This window comes from Pristiophorus japonicus, chromosome X (assembly GCF_044704955.1).
Source record: "Pristiophorus japonicus isolate sPriJap1 chromosome X, sPriJap1.hap1, whole genome shotgun sequence".
In the NCBI taxonomy this organism is placed as follows: domain Eukaryota; kingdom Metazoa; phylum Chordata; class Chondrichthyes; family Pristiophoridae; genus Pristiophorus; species Pristiophorus japonicus.
In genome coordinates, this window is record NC_092010.1 from 33710207 (window position 1) to 33723791 (window position 13585).

Here is a 13585-nt window from a genome sequence, read left to right on the forward strand (position 1 = left end):
TTTGTTGCGTTGACACGCCACAGTTAAGAAAGTAATTATTGTTGAATTTAGCGGACTGCAAGGAATCGAATAGATAAATACAGAAAGTAGCTGCAGTTCTTCAGAGATTTTCGCCAGGTGGAAAATTCCACAACTGGAGGCTTAGAATACATAGATCACACTTCTTTTTCAATCTGTAGAGACCATAGAGGGATGCAACATACTTAGTACATTATATTTGTATTGTATTGGTAGTATTTGCCAGATTAATTTTGCTTCATGTTTCTATCCAATTATAAAACAAATGCATTCATTGTTTCAGCCTGAATGAACTCTGGACCACGGGCAAGCTCCACCTAATTGAAGAATGCGGCAGCAGGACAGGACTACATTTACCCCAAGTAAGCAGATTATTGCAATTGGGTTTCTTTCTTTTACACAAAAAATAGAATCAGCAAGGTTATAGAACTCCACAAGGGCAGATGAATTAAAAGTTACAGCTTCCAGATTGTTGGGAGCAAGATCCACTTACAAGCACTGCAGTGAAAACATCAAGAGAAAGATTGCAAAAGTAGTTGGAATATCAACAAGCTCGGTGTACGGTTCTGTCCACTGTGAAAACTTGCTACTTACCACCTTCTTCTTCTTCCTCCTCTTCTGGTTCCTTCGGCTAACAGAACTTTGAAGTAGGGCCTGAAAAGGGCAAAAGGAAATCAATCAATTTCAATGCACACAACATGGGTAGAAAAGCAAAAATGAGAAAGCTATACAATTCGAGATTGATCCCTGGGATGAGAGGGCTTCCTCAGAGGAGAGATTGAGCTTACACTCTGGAGTTTAGAAGAATGAGAGGTGATCTCATTGAAACATACAAGATTCTGAGGGGGCTTGACAGGGTAGATGCTGAGAGGCTGTTTCCCCTGGCTGGAGAGTCGAGAACTTGGGGGCATAGTCTCAGGACAAGGAGTCGGCCATTTAGGACTGATGAGGAGAAATTTCTTCACTCAGAGGGTTGTGAATCTTGGAATTTTCAACTGCCAAAGGGGTGTGGATGCTCAGTTGTTGAGTACATTCAAGCTGGAGATTGATAGATTTATGTAATCCAGGGGAATCGAGGGATATGGGGACTGGGCGGGAAAGTGGAGTTGAGGTCGAAGATCAGCTACGATTTCATTGAATGGCAGAGCAGGCTCGAGGGACCATATGACCTACTCCTAATTCTTACGTTAAAGGTTTCTTGATGTGCAAGAAGTTAGAACTTAAGTGCAGAGCAAAAATAAAAATAGTTGTCATTGGAAATACAGACTTCATGTTACAAATTTTATGCAAGGACAAGAGCAGCTAAAATACCCAAGAAACATGTATTAAAATACTGAGGGAGGATTCATTATTTCATCTGCATGAAGTTATCCATGACTCAGCAGCAGCGATGGATTTGAATGGTACACGCTGGTTCTCGTTTCTTAAAAGCATCCAGCTTGGAAAACAGTTCAGCATAGGCTTATGAAATAGTATTGAGGGAATATAATGACACCCAGAGACAGCTGGCTTAAAGAATAAATCTGAAAAAGTCCCATGAAAGATTTCCTGATGTGGTTACTGGACTGTGGCAATGATGGCCTTGTTGTGCTGATTATGGTCTTCCCCCCCAAAAAATGCGGCTACTACTTATTAGACTTTGTAGGAATTTGAATTGAGAGAATCTAGTATTATTGATATTCATGAACCGTTTGGACGCGAATTAGTGAAAAGCTATTCATACATCAGTTAACTTTTCTGGTTTCCACATAATATTCGGCAGAATTTCTATAACTTGCTTAAAATTCAGAGAGACTGGGCATTCTAGGATAGAAACAGAAAATGCTGGAAATACTCAGCAGGTCAGGCAGCATCTGTGGAGAGAGAAACCGAGCCGTCGGGCGATCATGCTATCGAGTGTGTTAGTTTGTCTTGTTTGAACTTTGTCAGCCTGGAAGTTTGAAAAGGGCCGCTTTCGATACTATTTGCCTCATTAGGACCAAGACGAGTTGGTATCAGCAACTTGAGGTATATGCAAATTAATGGGAACATGGATTTAAAACTTTATGTGCAGTCCCAAAGCTCTGTGGCACATACGTGTGACAAAAGATTGGATACCCCCACTTCAGATCATGGTGGTGGTAGACAATGTTCCCTTTAATTTTTTTGGTATGCATGGTCCCTTTAAGGAGCCGCGCGGCCCATTCAAAATATCGCGCATGCGCGGTTTTTCCTGTTGAAAAGCCGCCGAGCCGGCTGCGTGGGAGCTGGAGCGCTGTGGAGCCTAAAAGGAACATTGCTGGTAGGCCACTTCAAGCCTATTTATAAAAGGTAGCAAATCGTTTCTTAAACAACTTTAATTTCACACTTCTGGTTCAGTACTGGTTAAGAGTAAGAGTACAGCTTTACTTAAGCTATATTTTATGCTTCAACACCAAGAGGGTGGAGAAAAACAACACTGAAAGTTGACGAGAACGAAGAGTATTTTCTGATGAAACTGGGGAACAATCAATCACGCTGAACAGAACATGTTAAAAAACTTCAAAAGTGATAGGATCTTTTCGTACTATTTTGAAATCTGCTTTTGATTGCAAAAGAAATTTAAAGTGAAGTAGGTTATAAAAGGGACTTGTTTCCATCACTTGCCTTTAGGTCAGGATCCTTCACATCCAATTCAGACTTGTAGAGATCAGGTTCAAATGTTCCACTGGTGATTCTCATTGGACCGTTTGGCATGAGTAGGACTGTGAACTTAAACTGAGCCACAAACTCTCCTAGAGAAGCACAAAGAAGAACAAATATCAGGTGAAGAAAGAGCAGCATTTCAAATTTAGATATCAAGTAAAAGATTGCAAGTATCAGAGAATCGGATTTAAATGGAAGTGCTAAACATCCCCAGTATTTAATCCAACCAAAAGTATAATTTAGTCACTGCTGTTGAGATCATCAGCACTCAATGGTGTTAAACTGATCTTCGTGCTCAGAGTATTCTTTTGTGGAGTGAGAGGGACGGGGAGATAGAAAAGGCAGAAAAATGGAGACCCCTGCTGGAAAGTGCGTGTGTGGATGTTAGGCATGGCTATGATGCACACTGCGGTGAACAACCTGCTGACATTAATACGAAAGCAAGATACTGCAAAAGCTGGAAATCTGAAATAAAAACAAAATGCTGGAAATACTCAGCAGGTCGGACAGCATCTATGAAGAGAGAAACAGAGTTAAAGTTTCAGGTCAGAATTGGAAAATGTTAGAGATGCAACAGGTTTTCAGCAAGTACAGAGGCAGCGAAAGGGTGGAGGGGAGGAAAGAACAAAAGGAAAGGTCTGTGATACAGTGGAGGGCAGGAAAGATTGAATGACAAAAGGTATAATGGTGCAAGGCAAAAGGAGATGGTAATGGGACAAGTAAAGACACAAAAGAAGGGTTTAGAAGGTGTAAATGGGAATAGCCTGTTGACATTCACTGTTTAAGATCAACGTGTGAATACTGGTCACTTACACAAGGCATCAGAAGGTGCCCAGCACCCGTGGAACCTTGCCCAGCAGGTGGTCAGTGGTTTCGGGGAACCAGAAAAAATTGGTGGAAAAGAACAGGAATAAAACCTGAAGATTCTTCTAGTGCTCAATCTACTATGGCCAGCACCTTATAAAAAGTTTGGAAGAGAGTACTATTGTACAATGTATTACATGTCGCACCTTTTTGAATGGCTGGAGTTCCACATTCTTTTATCATCTCCCCCTCCTCGCCCGAAGGCAGCAAATGTTGCTCGATGATGTTCCAAAGAGGTTAGAAAACCGGTGTTATTTCACCCATGTGGTGTGACCATCCTTCATGAGCCTTTACTTACTAAACGATCGGGTGAAGCATAGTTCCACTTTGAATTTACTCATAGGTAAAGATAGTTCGCGCAGAGGGTCTTACCTTCCTTCTCATACAGTACATTGAATGGCTGAAGGAGTTCATGCTTGGCGCATTCCATAACCCCCATCCTGGCTTTTTTCTCATCCTCAAATGCCCTTTGAAAAGACAAGTCTTTGTTTTACAAGCATTCTAAATGAAGTCTCAAATTGTTACGCCCGCTGTTCAAGGTTGAGAAAACCCAACAATTTAACTTTCTTTTCAAAAAAGGACAAGAGAACTCTGCATATTAAGTTGGATCAAATTAATGTAATCAATTCAACCCCAGGTTAGAGGAAATAACCGGCACATGCTGGACATCAGACATACCTCAGAGTGAAGGGCATAGCATCAAACCGCCTTTCAACCTCACTAAAAAAGGCACGAGATGTTTTCATTTTTAAACCATATTGCTGAGTTGGGTCCCTCTTGTACACGGTTGTTCTCTGACCAGCATCCTTCGCCTGTAGACAAACCATACAGTTAGAAGAGATTTGGTTTACACATACACACATCCACATGCAATAAAAGATAAAAGACAAATCGACTAGACATCATTTTTTTTGCAGATATTTAAAATCTATTTTTTTCTTTGCACTGTTCCAAACTATCCGACCAAATCTGCACTTATTTTCAGACGCACAACGCAATTTTTCTCCTCTTTAAACAAAGGCCACCTGGGATTTAGGTTGCACTGGGTCAATACATAAATGGCGGGTTAGGTTGTTCTCAGCTGTTAGCACAATTAAACACCCCTTGTAGTCGCAAACCAGAAGTGCAAGAAAAGGCAGCCGTGGAAAGGTCTCCAGACAGGGGATTATTTACAAAGTAACATATCCATGGACATTAAAAAAAAATCATAGTATGAGGCTAGGTCTTTGCAAGTGTGTTTGTTGCAGCTAGGTCAACTGTTTAATCAAAAAACAGGAAGGGTCAGCAACCAAATATTAAAATGGTATAAGTTGCATGGGAAATGTGAACAAAATTGCTTAAATCACCTTAATCCAGCTATGGTAACAAAAACCATTACAGCCGTAGGAGAACAATGAGGCTTCAATGCAGCGATTAAACTCCACAAGTACTGTTTGTGATCTTTCACTCTGAAAAATTAGAACTGAAGTATTCCTAGAATTGTGTGTCAGGAACCAGGATTGTAATGGCTTTGCTACTCTGAAAAGATTGCTAATTACTCATTACATTTACATAAATATTTAGAAACCTGTGTATTTATTGTACATATATATATATATTGCATATTATTTCTATATAAAAAGGTTTTAAATCTCATGAAACAAATCAAGTCATAATTTTGGAGAGAGATGTTAAAATGTAATAATGCAACATGATGTCCAAATGCAGAAATATAAAAGCCCTCCATAGATGCTTTTAATTTGGTGGTGAAAAGCTGCCGCTACAAGTCCACGCTGTATTACCACTCACTCGTGAGCAAGGTTTGCAACCCTATTTTTCAAGCCAGTGACTCAGAGCATTTTTCCTTCATCATTCTAGCCATTAGCAAATCTTTCACCTGACCCACAATGAAGAAACAAATTCAAGATCTCTTATGAACCAATTCCTCACCTTGCCTTCTCCAGTACTGATTAACACATCGACAGCATAAACTTCATGAACTTCAAACGCCGTCTTTTCATGGTCTTTCCTATACAAGAAAAGGAACAGAAGAATCTTTTTTAAAACATTGGGACTTAAGCACATCCCTACCATCAGATTTCCCCATGTCTCAGTATGCTTCTGCTGTGGGCATGTAGATTGAGATGCTCCTTATGATCAGGTTAATCTGGTAGTTTGGAGCAGACCCAACATTGACCTCAAATCCAACCACCGAATGGCAATAGAAATTCATCAAATTCTGAGGCTCAAATCACCAGATATAAAATACATCCATGTAGAGTTAGAATTATCGGAGATTTTTTAAATGTTTGTGGTGAGAAAGGAGAGGTTTCCTGCAGTATCACCAGGAATGTTCTCACTTTTGTAGGAAGCACGATGTGACCCGATTTGGGACAATAAAAGTGGGCGACCTAAAAGTTGGGGAACATTTGGGAAGCAGTAACCACAATACAATTTGGTTCAGTGTAAGAATAGAATGCAGAATATCAAGGAATACCTATTATTAACTCAAAATGAAAATAAAATGCATCCTAAATAGTAACATTTTAAATGGAGTAAAGGAGCCCCTCGGGCTTTTCTTCAAAATAGTGCCATGGGATCTTTTATGTCCACCTGAGAGCAGGTGGGGCCTCGGTTTAACGTCTCATTCGAAAGATTGCACCTCCACTCTCCCTCAGCACTGCACTGTCAGCCTAGATTTGTGTGCTCAAGTCCCTGGAGTAGGACTTAAACCCACAACAACCTTCTGACTCAGAGGCGAGGGTGCTACCCACTGAGCCACAGCTGACGCTCATATAGCATAGCTTCACAAAATGTCACCAAAGGCAAGGAATTAGTTAGGAGAGCCGAGAACAGGTTAGGCTCCTTCTACCCCTCCCAGGGTGACCTGAAAGAAGTCAAGATCATAAAGTGCTATGATAAGAAATAATGATCCGATTGTTTCTACTGACCAATGAGACTGGAATTAAAGGATATAGGTGAAAAATATTAAATGGAAGATTAGAAAATATTTACACAGACTGTAATTAGAATACGGAATTATGTCACAAACTACTGTTGAAGTCGTGTTCCAAGTACTTTCCAGCAGGAATTTTAAAAATTGCTCGAAAATTATTTTAAAAGTATGGGGAGCGAGAGCAGGGATTAGACTAGCTAACGCATCAGGAGAGGCGAAAGCAGCAGCATAGATTTGAAGGGCTGAATGGCTTGTTTCTATGCCAGGAACAATTCTGAGCGCAGTGCCCACAAGCAACAAAGTGCCCATAGTACCTGAAGTTTTCAGCATAGAGCAGAAACTATTTAGGGTAATGCCACTTCTTTTGAAGACCAACTTTTTAAAACATTTCAATAAAAGTACAAATTAAATAAATGTAATGAAAAGCCAAACTTTTAGAGCACAAGTGAAGAAAACCTGCCATGAATAGTCTCCCTGATCAGACTTACTTTTGCTGATCTGTCGGGTTCTGAATGATCGTTTTCTCCCCATCAATAACATGTTGTTTGAGTTGATGTGACAGCATGCCTGGAATAAAAGAATATTGCAGCTTAAATTCTAGTTTTAAACCCCCACACCCCCAAAAAAAACTAACCAGCATTTGCAGAGCATCTCACGGTGCCCCCAGGACATCAGCAAGTTTTAACTACAATGAATAACTTTCTGAATGTCAGTATTGTAGTTATGTAGGCAACAGCCAAATTGTGCACAGCAAGATGCTACGGTCAGAGAATGAGATGAAGGATCAGCGAATCTATTTTTGTGGTATTATCAGCGCCAGCCATGGCTCAGTGGGTAGCACTCTCGCCTCAGATTCAGAATGTTGTGGGTTCAAGTCCCACTCCAGGGACTTGAACACATAAATCAAAGCTGATACTCCAGCGCTGCACTGTCGGCGGTGCCATTAAACTGAGGCCCTGTCTGCTCTCTCAGGTGGATGTAAAACACCCCATGGCATTATTTCAAAGAAGAGCAGGGGAGGTGTCCCTGGCCAATATTTATCCCTCAACCAACATCACCAAAACAGATTATCTGGTCATCATCACATTGATGTTTGTGTGCAATTTTGTTGCCACATTTCCTACATTACAACAGTGACTACACTCAAAAAGTACTTCATAGGCTGTAAAGCGCTTTGGGACATCCTAAGATTGTGAAAGGCCCAAGTCTTTCTTTCATTAGTTAATGATGGAATATTGGCCAGGACACTGGTCTTTGAAATGGTGCCATGGGATTATTAACATCCACTTGGACTGACAGACGGGGCTTCGGTTTAACATCTCATCCCAAAAACAGAATTCAGCACACTCTCACCAGTGCCAGATAATCGTGTCAGATTAGCTCAGTTGGTAGCATTCTTGACCAAGTTGAAAGATTATAGGTCCAAGCCTCACTCGACGATTTGAACACAATCTCGGCTGACCCCTGCAGTGCAATACTGGAGGAGTGCTACATTGCTGGAGGTGTAATCGTTCAGATGAGACATTAAACTAAGACCCCAGGTGATTCGATAGTTCAATCTGCTTCAGAGTAGCTGAGCTATAACCACCAGGAATGTCCCAAGTGCAATCACAGCTAATCTCCACTGGGGCAAGAGTTGGATGCTACAATCGGCCTCAGTACCTCAAGTTGAGCGAGGAAAGATCAACAGCCAGGGATCCTGGTCCTGACTTCTATCTTGTGAAACCTGGTGGCAACCTGCATTTTTAAACAGATTTGGGCTCATCTATGATGTCTGTTGATGCATAGCATCAAGGCTTAGATCTGATGAATGACCACTTGAGGTGATGTATGAGAGAGGGCCCCAGTATCCATGGAACCAGGTCCAAAGAGTTGATGCCTTCCAGAAAGGCTGGTGGGTGGGGCTGAGAAAGAGGTGCGCATTGCAGGGGGATTTCAATAAAAACTCAATCGGAGTCATGGTTTCAGAAAATTGATCTGAATTCTTCAAAAAACATTTCAGTCTATACCAATAGACTCACTATTCCTACTTTAGAGGTGAACAAAACAGGATTCACATATTTATAATTATCCCAAACTCCTATCCATTAGTGAATGGCAAACCTCAATGCTATTTTATTTAGCTGCCATGGTTAATGAGTCTTTATTGCCAACATTCCCAGTTAATTAATTTTAATACTTGCAGCATATGGGAAAAGGAGGCTACAAATGCACCAATCGTTTTTCTTCCAAATGGAGAGCGGATTGAACAGATTACTGCTCCTCAATTTGAAAGCAGTCATCCTGGCAGGCAAATACCAATAATGATTACCCACTCGGGCCTCTTTTTTCCTCCTTGTTCATGAGCCATGTATCGAGATGCTTCAGGCAATAGAAGCAGATGTGTTGGATCAACATGGGCAGGAGGACCTGCCTGCATTGTGTCCATACCACATAACCGCAGGGAATGTTTTTTGGACTCCTTCGAGCTGCCAGGATTTTTCTTCTTCAGGCCGAGTATGTGCAGCCTGCTGGAAAGCAGATTCACTGTATGCACCATACCCCTGGTCAAGTGGGGAGGTTCATGACCTGCTACCAAGTCTCCAAACCCATGCTAAATGTGGCCTCTGGAAGATGCATGAACAGTGCCTGGGTTCACTCAGCCTCGCAATGCTGTTTCCTCCTAATGACACATCTTGAACTCCCCCTGTAGTTAATGAAAAGTGCAACCTGCTCCCTTCTCACCATGTGTGGATGTCGCAGGTTCTTTGGATGTGACATTCCCTACAATGAAGGGCTGTTTCAGTTTATGAAAAACTGTATAGTTGTAAAAAAAAAGTGGGATTTTTTTTGAACACTGGAAGTAGTACATTAATTATCTCTTCCAATCAGAATTGGTCATCTTACCTTCTATTGGAGTGCAATTGAAGGACTGAGCGATCTTGTTCCAGGCCTCTGTAACTTGAGTGTTCTGAGTTTGAAAAGAAATCAAGAATATTCCCATTACTAACAATACTCCTATAAAAGTCAATAAATAAGTACATTTCTGGCATCAAAAAATAGTTTAGTGCATTCCAAATAAAACCTATTTCTTGAAGAAACTCAACCTATTCATTTCAAACGGTTTTACTGGATAAAAATTGTCAACCCAAATCAAAAAACTATTTTAAAGTCCTTTAACCAGAGCCAGAACTAGTTTCTCCCAGATACAAAATTCCATCCCCATCTGCCATAACACAGCCACTAGTCAAGGCCTAACCATTAATCTTCCAGAAAACTGCTGCCTTAATTAAGAAGCCTTTTGGTCACAATTAACGTTCCCTCTAATTTTTTTTGGGTGCACAGCCCATTCAAATTTCCACGGCTGCGCGGTGTTTCCACTGAACATTGATCACAATCACTCTTAATCTTAAAGAAGTAATCGCCAAAAGATATAGCACTTTCTCACCCAAAATGACCACTTATGCTAGTGTCGGATACATAATGCAAAAACCACCACAAAACAAACCAAAAATTCTCAGCTCCAGTTTTGATGATATCCATTTATTTCATACATTCCACAAAAACTTCTTGATCCAATAATGCACTTTGTGACACAGAAGATTGAAAAATAGACCTTGCATTCTTGGAGGAACTGACATCCCAAATGTACAATGGTAATCCCCGTGACATGTTGTACATAGCCTTATAGAGCGTATTTGACAATGTTCCAAAAAAAGCTCAAAGCTGCAGACAGGGCAAATCTGGAGTTAGGATAATAAATTACCCGAAGGATAGAAACCTGCAGGTACTTGTTGGCAGAGTTATGTCAGGGTGGGGGACCAAGGGATCTGCGTGAGTTTGGTACTATTCTTAACTTACATCAATGACTTGAACAGAGACCCAATGCAAATTGTTCACATTTATAGAGGATACCAAATTATATGGGACAGTGGAATCAGGAATTATAGAATGAGTTGGATAAGATATGCAAGTGGGCAGAACGGTAGATAAAAGTTCACGGGGTTGGGGGTAATATATTAGCATGGATAGAGGATTGGCTAACTAACAGAACAGAGAGTCAGGATAAATGGTTCATTCTCTGGTTGGCAACCAGTAACTAGTGGGGTGCCGCAGGGATCAGTGCTGGGACCCCAATTATTTACAATCTATATTAACAACCTGGAAGAAGGGACTGAGTGTAACGTAGCCAAGTTTGCTGACGATACAAAGATGGGAGGAAAAGCAACGTGTGAGGACGCAAAAAATCTACAAAAGGACATTGACAGGCTAAGTGAGTGTGCAAGAATTTGGCAGATGGAGTATGTCGGAAAGTGTGAGGTCATGCACTTTGGCAGAAAAAAATCAAAGAGCAAGTTATTATTTAAATGGAGAAAGATTGCAAAGTGCCACAGTACAGCGGGACCTGGGGCTACTTGTGCATGAAACACAAAAGGATAATATGCAAATACAGCAAGTGATCAGGAAGGCCAATGGTATCTTGGCCTTTATTGCAAAGGGGATGGAGTACAAAAGCAGGGAAGTCTTGCTACAGCTATATAAGGTATTGGTGAGGCCACACCTGGAATACTGCATGCAGTTTTGATTTCCATATTTACGAAAGGATATACTTGCTTTGGAGGCAGTTCAGAGAAGGTTCACTAGGTTGATTCCGGGGATGAGGGGTTTGACTTAGGAGGAAAGGTTGAGTAGGTTGGGCCTTTACTCATTGGAGTTCAGAAGAATGAGAAGTGATCTTATCGAAACGTGTAAGATTATGAGGGGACTTGACAAGGTGGATGCAGAGAGGATGTTTCCACTGATGGGGGAGACTAGAACTAGAGGGCATGATCTTAGAATAAGGGGCAACCCATTTAGAACAGAGATGAGGAGAAATGTTTTCTTCCAGAGGGTTGTAAATCTGTGGAATTCGCTGCCTCAGAGAGCTGTGGATGCTGGGACATTGAATAAATTTAAGACAGAAACAGACAGTTTCTTAAACGATAAGGGGATAAGGGGTTATGGGGAGCAGGCGGGGAAGTGGAGCCGAGTCCATGATCAGATCAGATCTTATTGAATGGCAGAGCAAACTTGAGGGGCCGTATGGCCTACTCCTGTTCCTATTTCTTATGTTCTTATCGTACATACTGCACATAGAAAGAAAAACCAGGCAACACGTGCTCCATGACTGGTGTTGCAATGGCTATGGGTGAAAAGTTTAAAAAGTCTCACAAATCTTAGCTCAACATCTCAAGGAGGGCTGAAACACAAATGGGAAGTGATGCTTCAGTTGTCGAGAGTTTTGGCGAGACCCTATCTGAATATTGCATTCAATTCTGGACATCGCACCTCAGGAAGGATATATTGGCCTTGGAGTGCAGATTCACCAGAATGATACCGGGCTTAAAGGGTTAAATTATGACAGGTTGCATAAACTTGGTTTGTATTCCTTTGAGATTCGAAGATTAAGGGGTGATCTGATCGAGGTGTTTATAATGTTAATCGGATTTGATAGGATACAGATAAATTATTCCATGGGGGAAATCAAGAATAAGGCGACAATCATAAGATGAGAGCTAGTAGTTATTAATTACTAATTATTTAGTCGAGATCTGGAACTCTTCCTCCCCCATAAAGGCTGTAGATGCAAGGACAATTGGGAGTTTTCAAGACGGAGATAGATTTTTGTTGTGCAAGGGTATTAAGAGATGTGGAGCAACGGTGGCTAAATGGAGTTGAGGTGCAGATCGGCCGTGGTCTAATTGAATGGTGGAGCAGGCTCGAGGGGCTGAATGACCTGCTCCTGTTCCTAATCTGCATCACTTTCATTAACCCACCATGATTACTCACAGTGCCAGTCAATTGGAGAGCAGGACAGCAATCACTGCTCTATGATGGGCCATCACAGATGCCGCTGTGGGGTGGAAGTGGTCTTACAATAAGCCAGTCTTCCCCCAGCCTCAAACAATGCTACCATTACTGGCGTCCCATTCAGCAGTCTAGCACAAGTAAAATCCACCCCCACCCCCCCACCCACAAAGAGGATAGCCAAGTCAATATCAGAGCAAGATGTAAACTCTGGCATAGCTGAGAGTCCAAAGCTCAACTACTGCAACCATCAAGTTAGATGGCTCCAATAAATTTTCAAACTTCAGCTTGTTTTTCTTGGGAGTGGGCAACAGAAACTTCAATAGCCAATTTCAGCAACGACTGTCAGTTAGTTTCAATGGGATAAGCAATGCTATTTTTAATGTGTCTCCTTTTCCAGTCCTTCACCTGATTGCCTGGCTTCACTAGTCGCAGAGCTGCTTCTGCGCAGTAGTGTGCAGCTTTAATGACGTCAGCTTTGCGGCCGGATACTGGAGTATCCTGGAAAATAAAGTATTTTGAATAAGGAAAAAAAGAGACAGGTGAAAGACATTTAGTCTGAATGTAATATTTACCAAGAATTCTTTTCCCCAAACTTGCCCCAGCGCTCTGCCTGGATTAGAACCAGACGACTTCATTCCAACTGGGGCTGCATTAAAGCTGGTCCAGCCCATTTCTAAAAGGGAGAAACTAGCTCAAGAACACTAAAGACTAGTGAACCAGTCTTGTATGATAACAGCTTTATTAGCGAAGTGAAAATCCCCAGCATGGCTCCAACACACATTTAGTCTATAACATTTTCTTACCCGACTTAAAAGGAGCTGTATGTTGTAGCTGCACAGCTCTGGTTGCAGAACCAATACAATTCCACCAACCCATTGAATAAAATTAGCTTGAAAAAAAACAAAATAATCTTAAGCAGAGCACTACTCCAGCCACATGTTCACTAGTTTGTCAGTGGTCAAGTCAAGTGAACGACATGTTTCCATCCATCTGTTGCTGGTCCCAATTCGAAGGCAGTGCATAATACCAATGGCAATGAACCCATCACATGTGTCATACCAAATGACATGGACACATCAAGAGAAGCAATTAACATTTTAATAACTTAGCAATGGGTTCAAAAACAAATTGATCCTTATCCGTGTCCATTAAAGCCAATGGGCTAGACTTCCCTGTCATTTTCGGCGGGTTCTCGGCGATACAGCTGTTTTTCCACCTGGCAAAAGTTTCCCCCTTAGTTTTTTTTTCAATGGTATCGCCCACATCTGAACACAC

The 13585-nt window shown here is 41.4% G+C and overlaps 1 protein-coding gene across 1 annotated transcript in view; it reads right to left on the minus strand.

Moving 5' to 3' along the window:
• Window positions 1–13585, minus strand: part of pa2g4a (proliferation-associated 2G4, a) — a 31175-nt gene that overhangs the window by 2676 nt on the left and 14914 nt on the right. The window contains exons 5-12 of the mRNA XM_070869543.1: window positions 12716–12808; window positions 9368–9431; window positions 6970–7048; window positions 5476–5554; window positions 4225–4358; window positions 3919–4013; window positions 2644–2771; window positions 613–672 (exon numbers count right to left, since the gene is read on the minus strand). Of these exons, the coding sequence (XP_070725644.1) occupies window positions 613–672; window positions 2644–2771; window positions 3919–4013; window positions 4225–4358; window positions 5476–5554; window positions 6970–7048; window positions 9368–9431; window positions 12716–12808 (732 nt within the window). The remainder of the gene's footprint in view (window positions 1–612; window positions 673–2643; window positions 2772–3918; window positions 4014–4224; window positions 4359–5475; window positions 5555–6969; window positions 7049–9367; window positions 9432–12715; window positions 12809–13585) is intronic.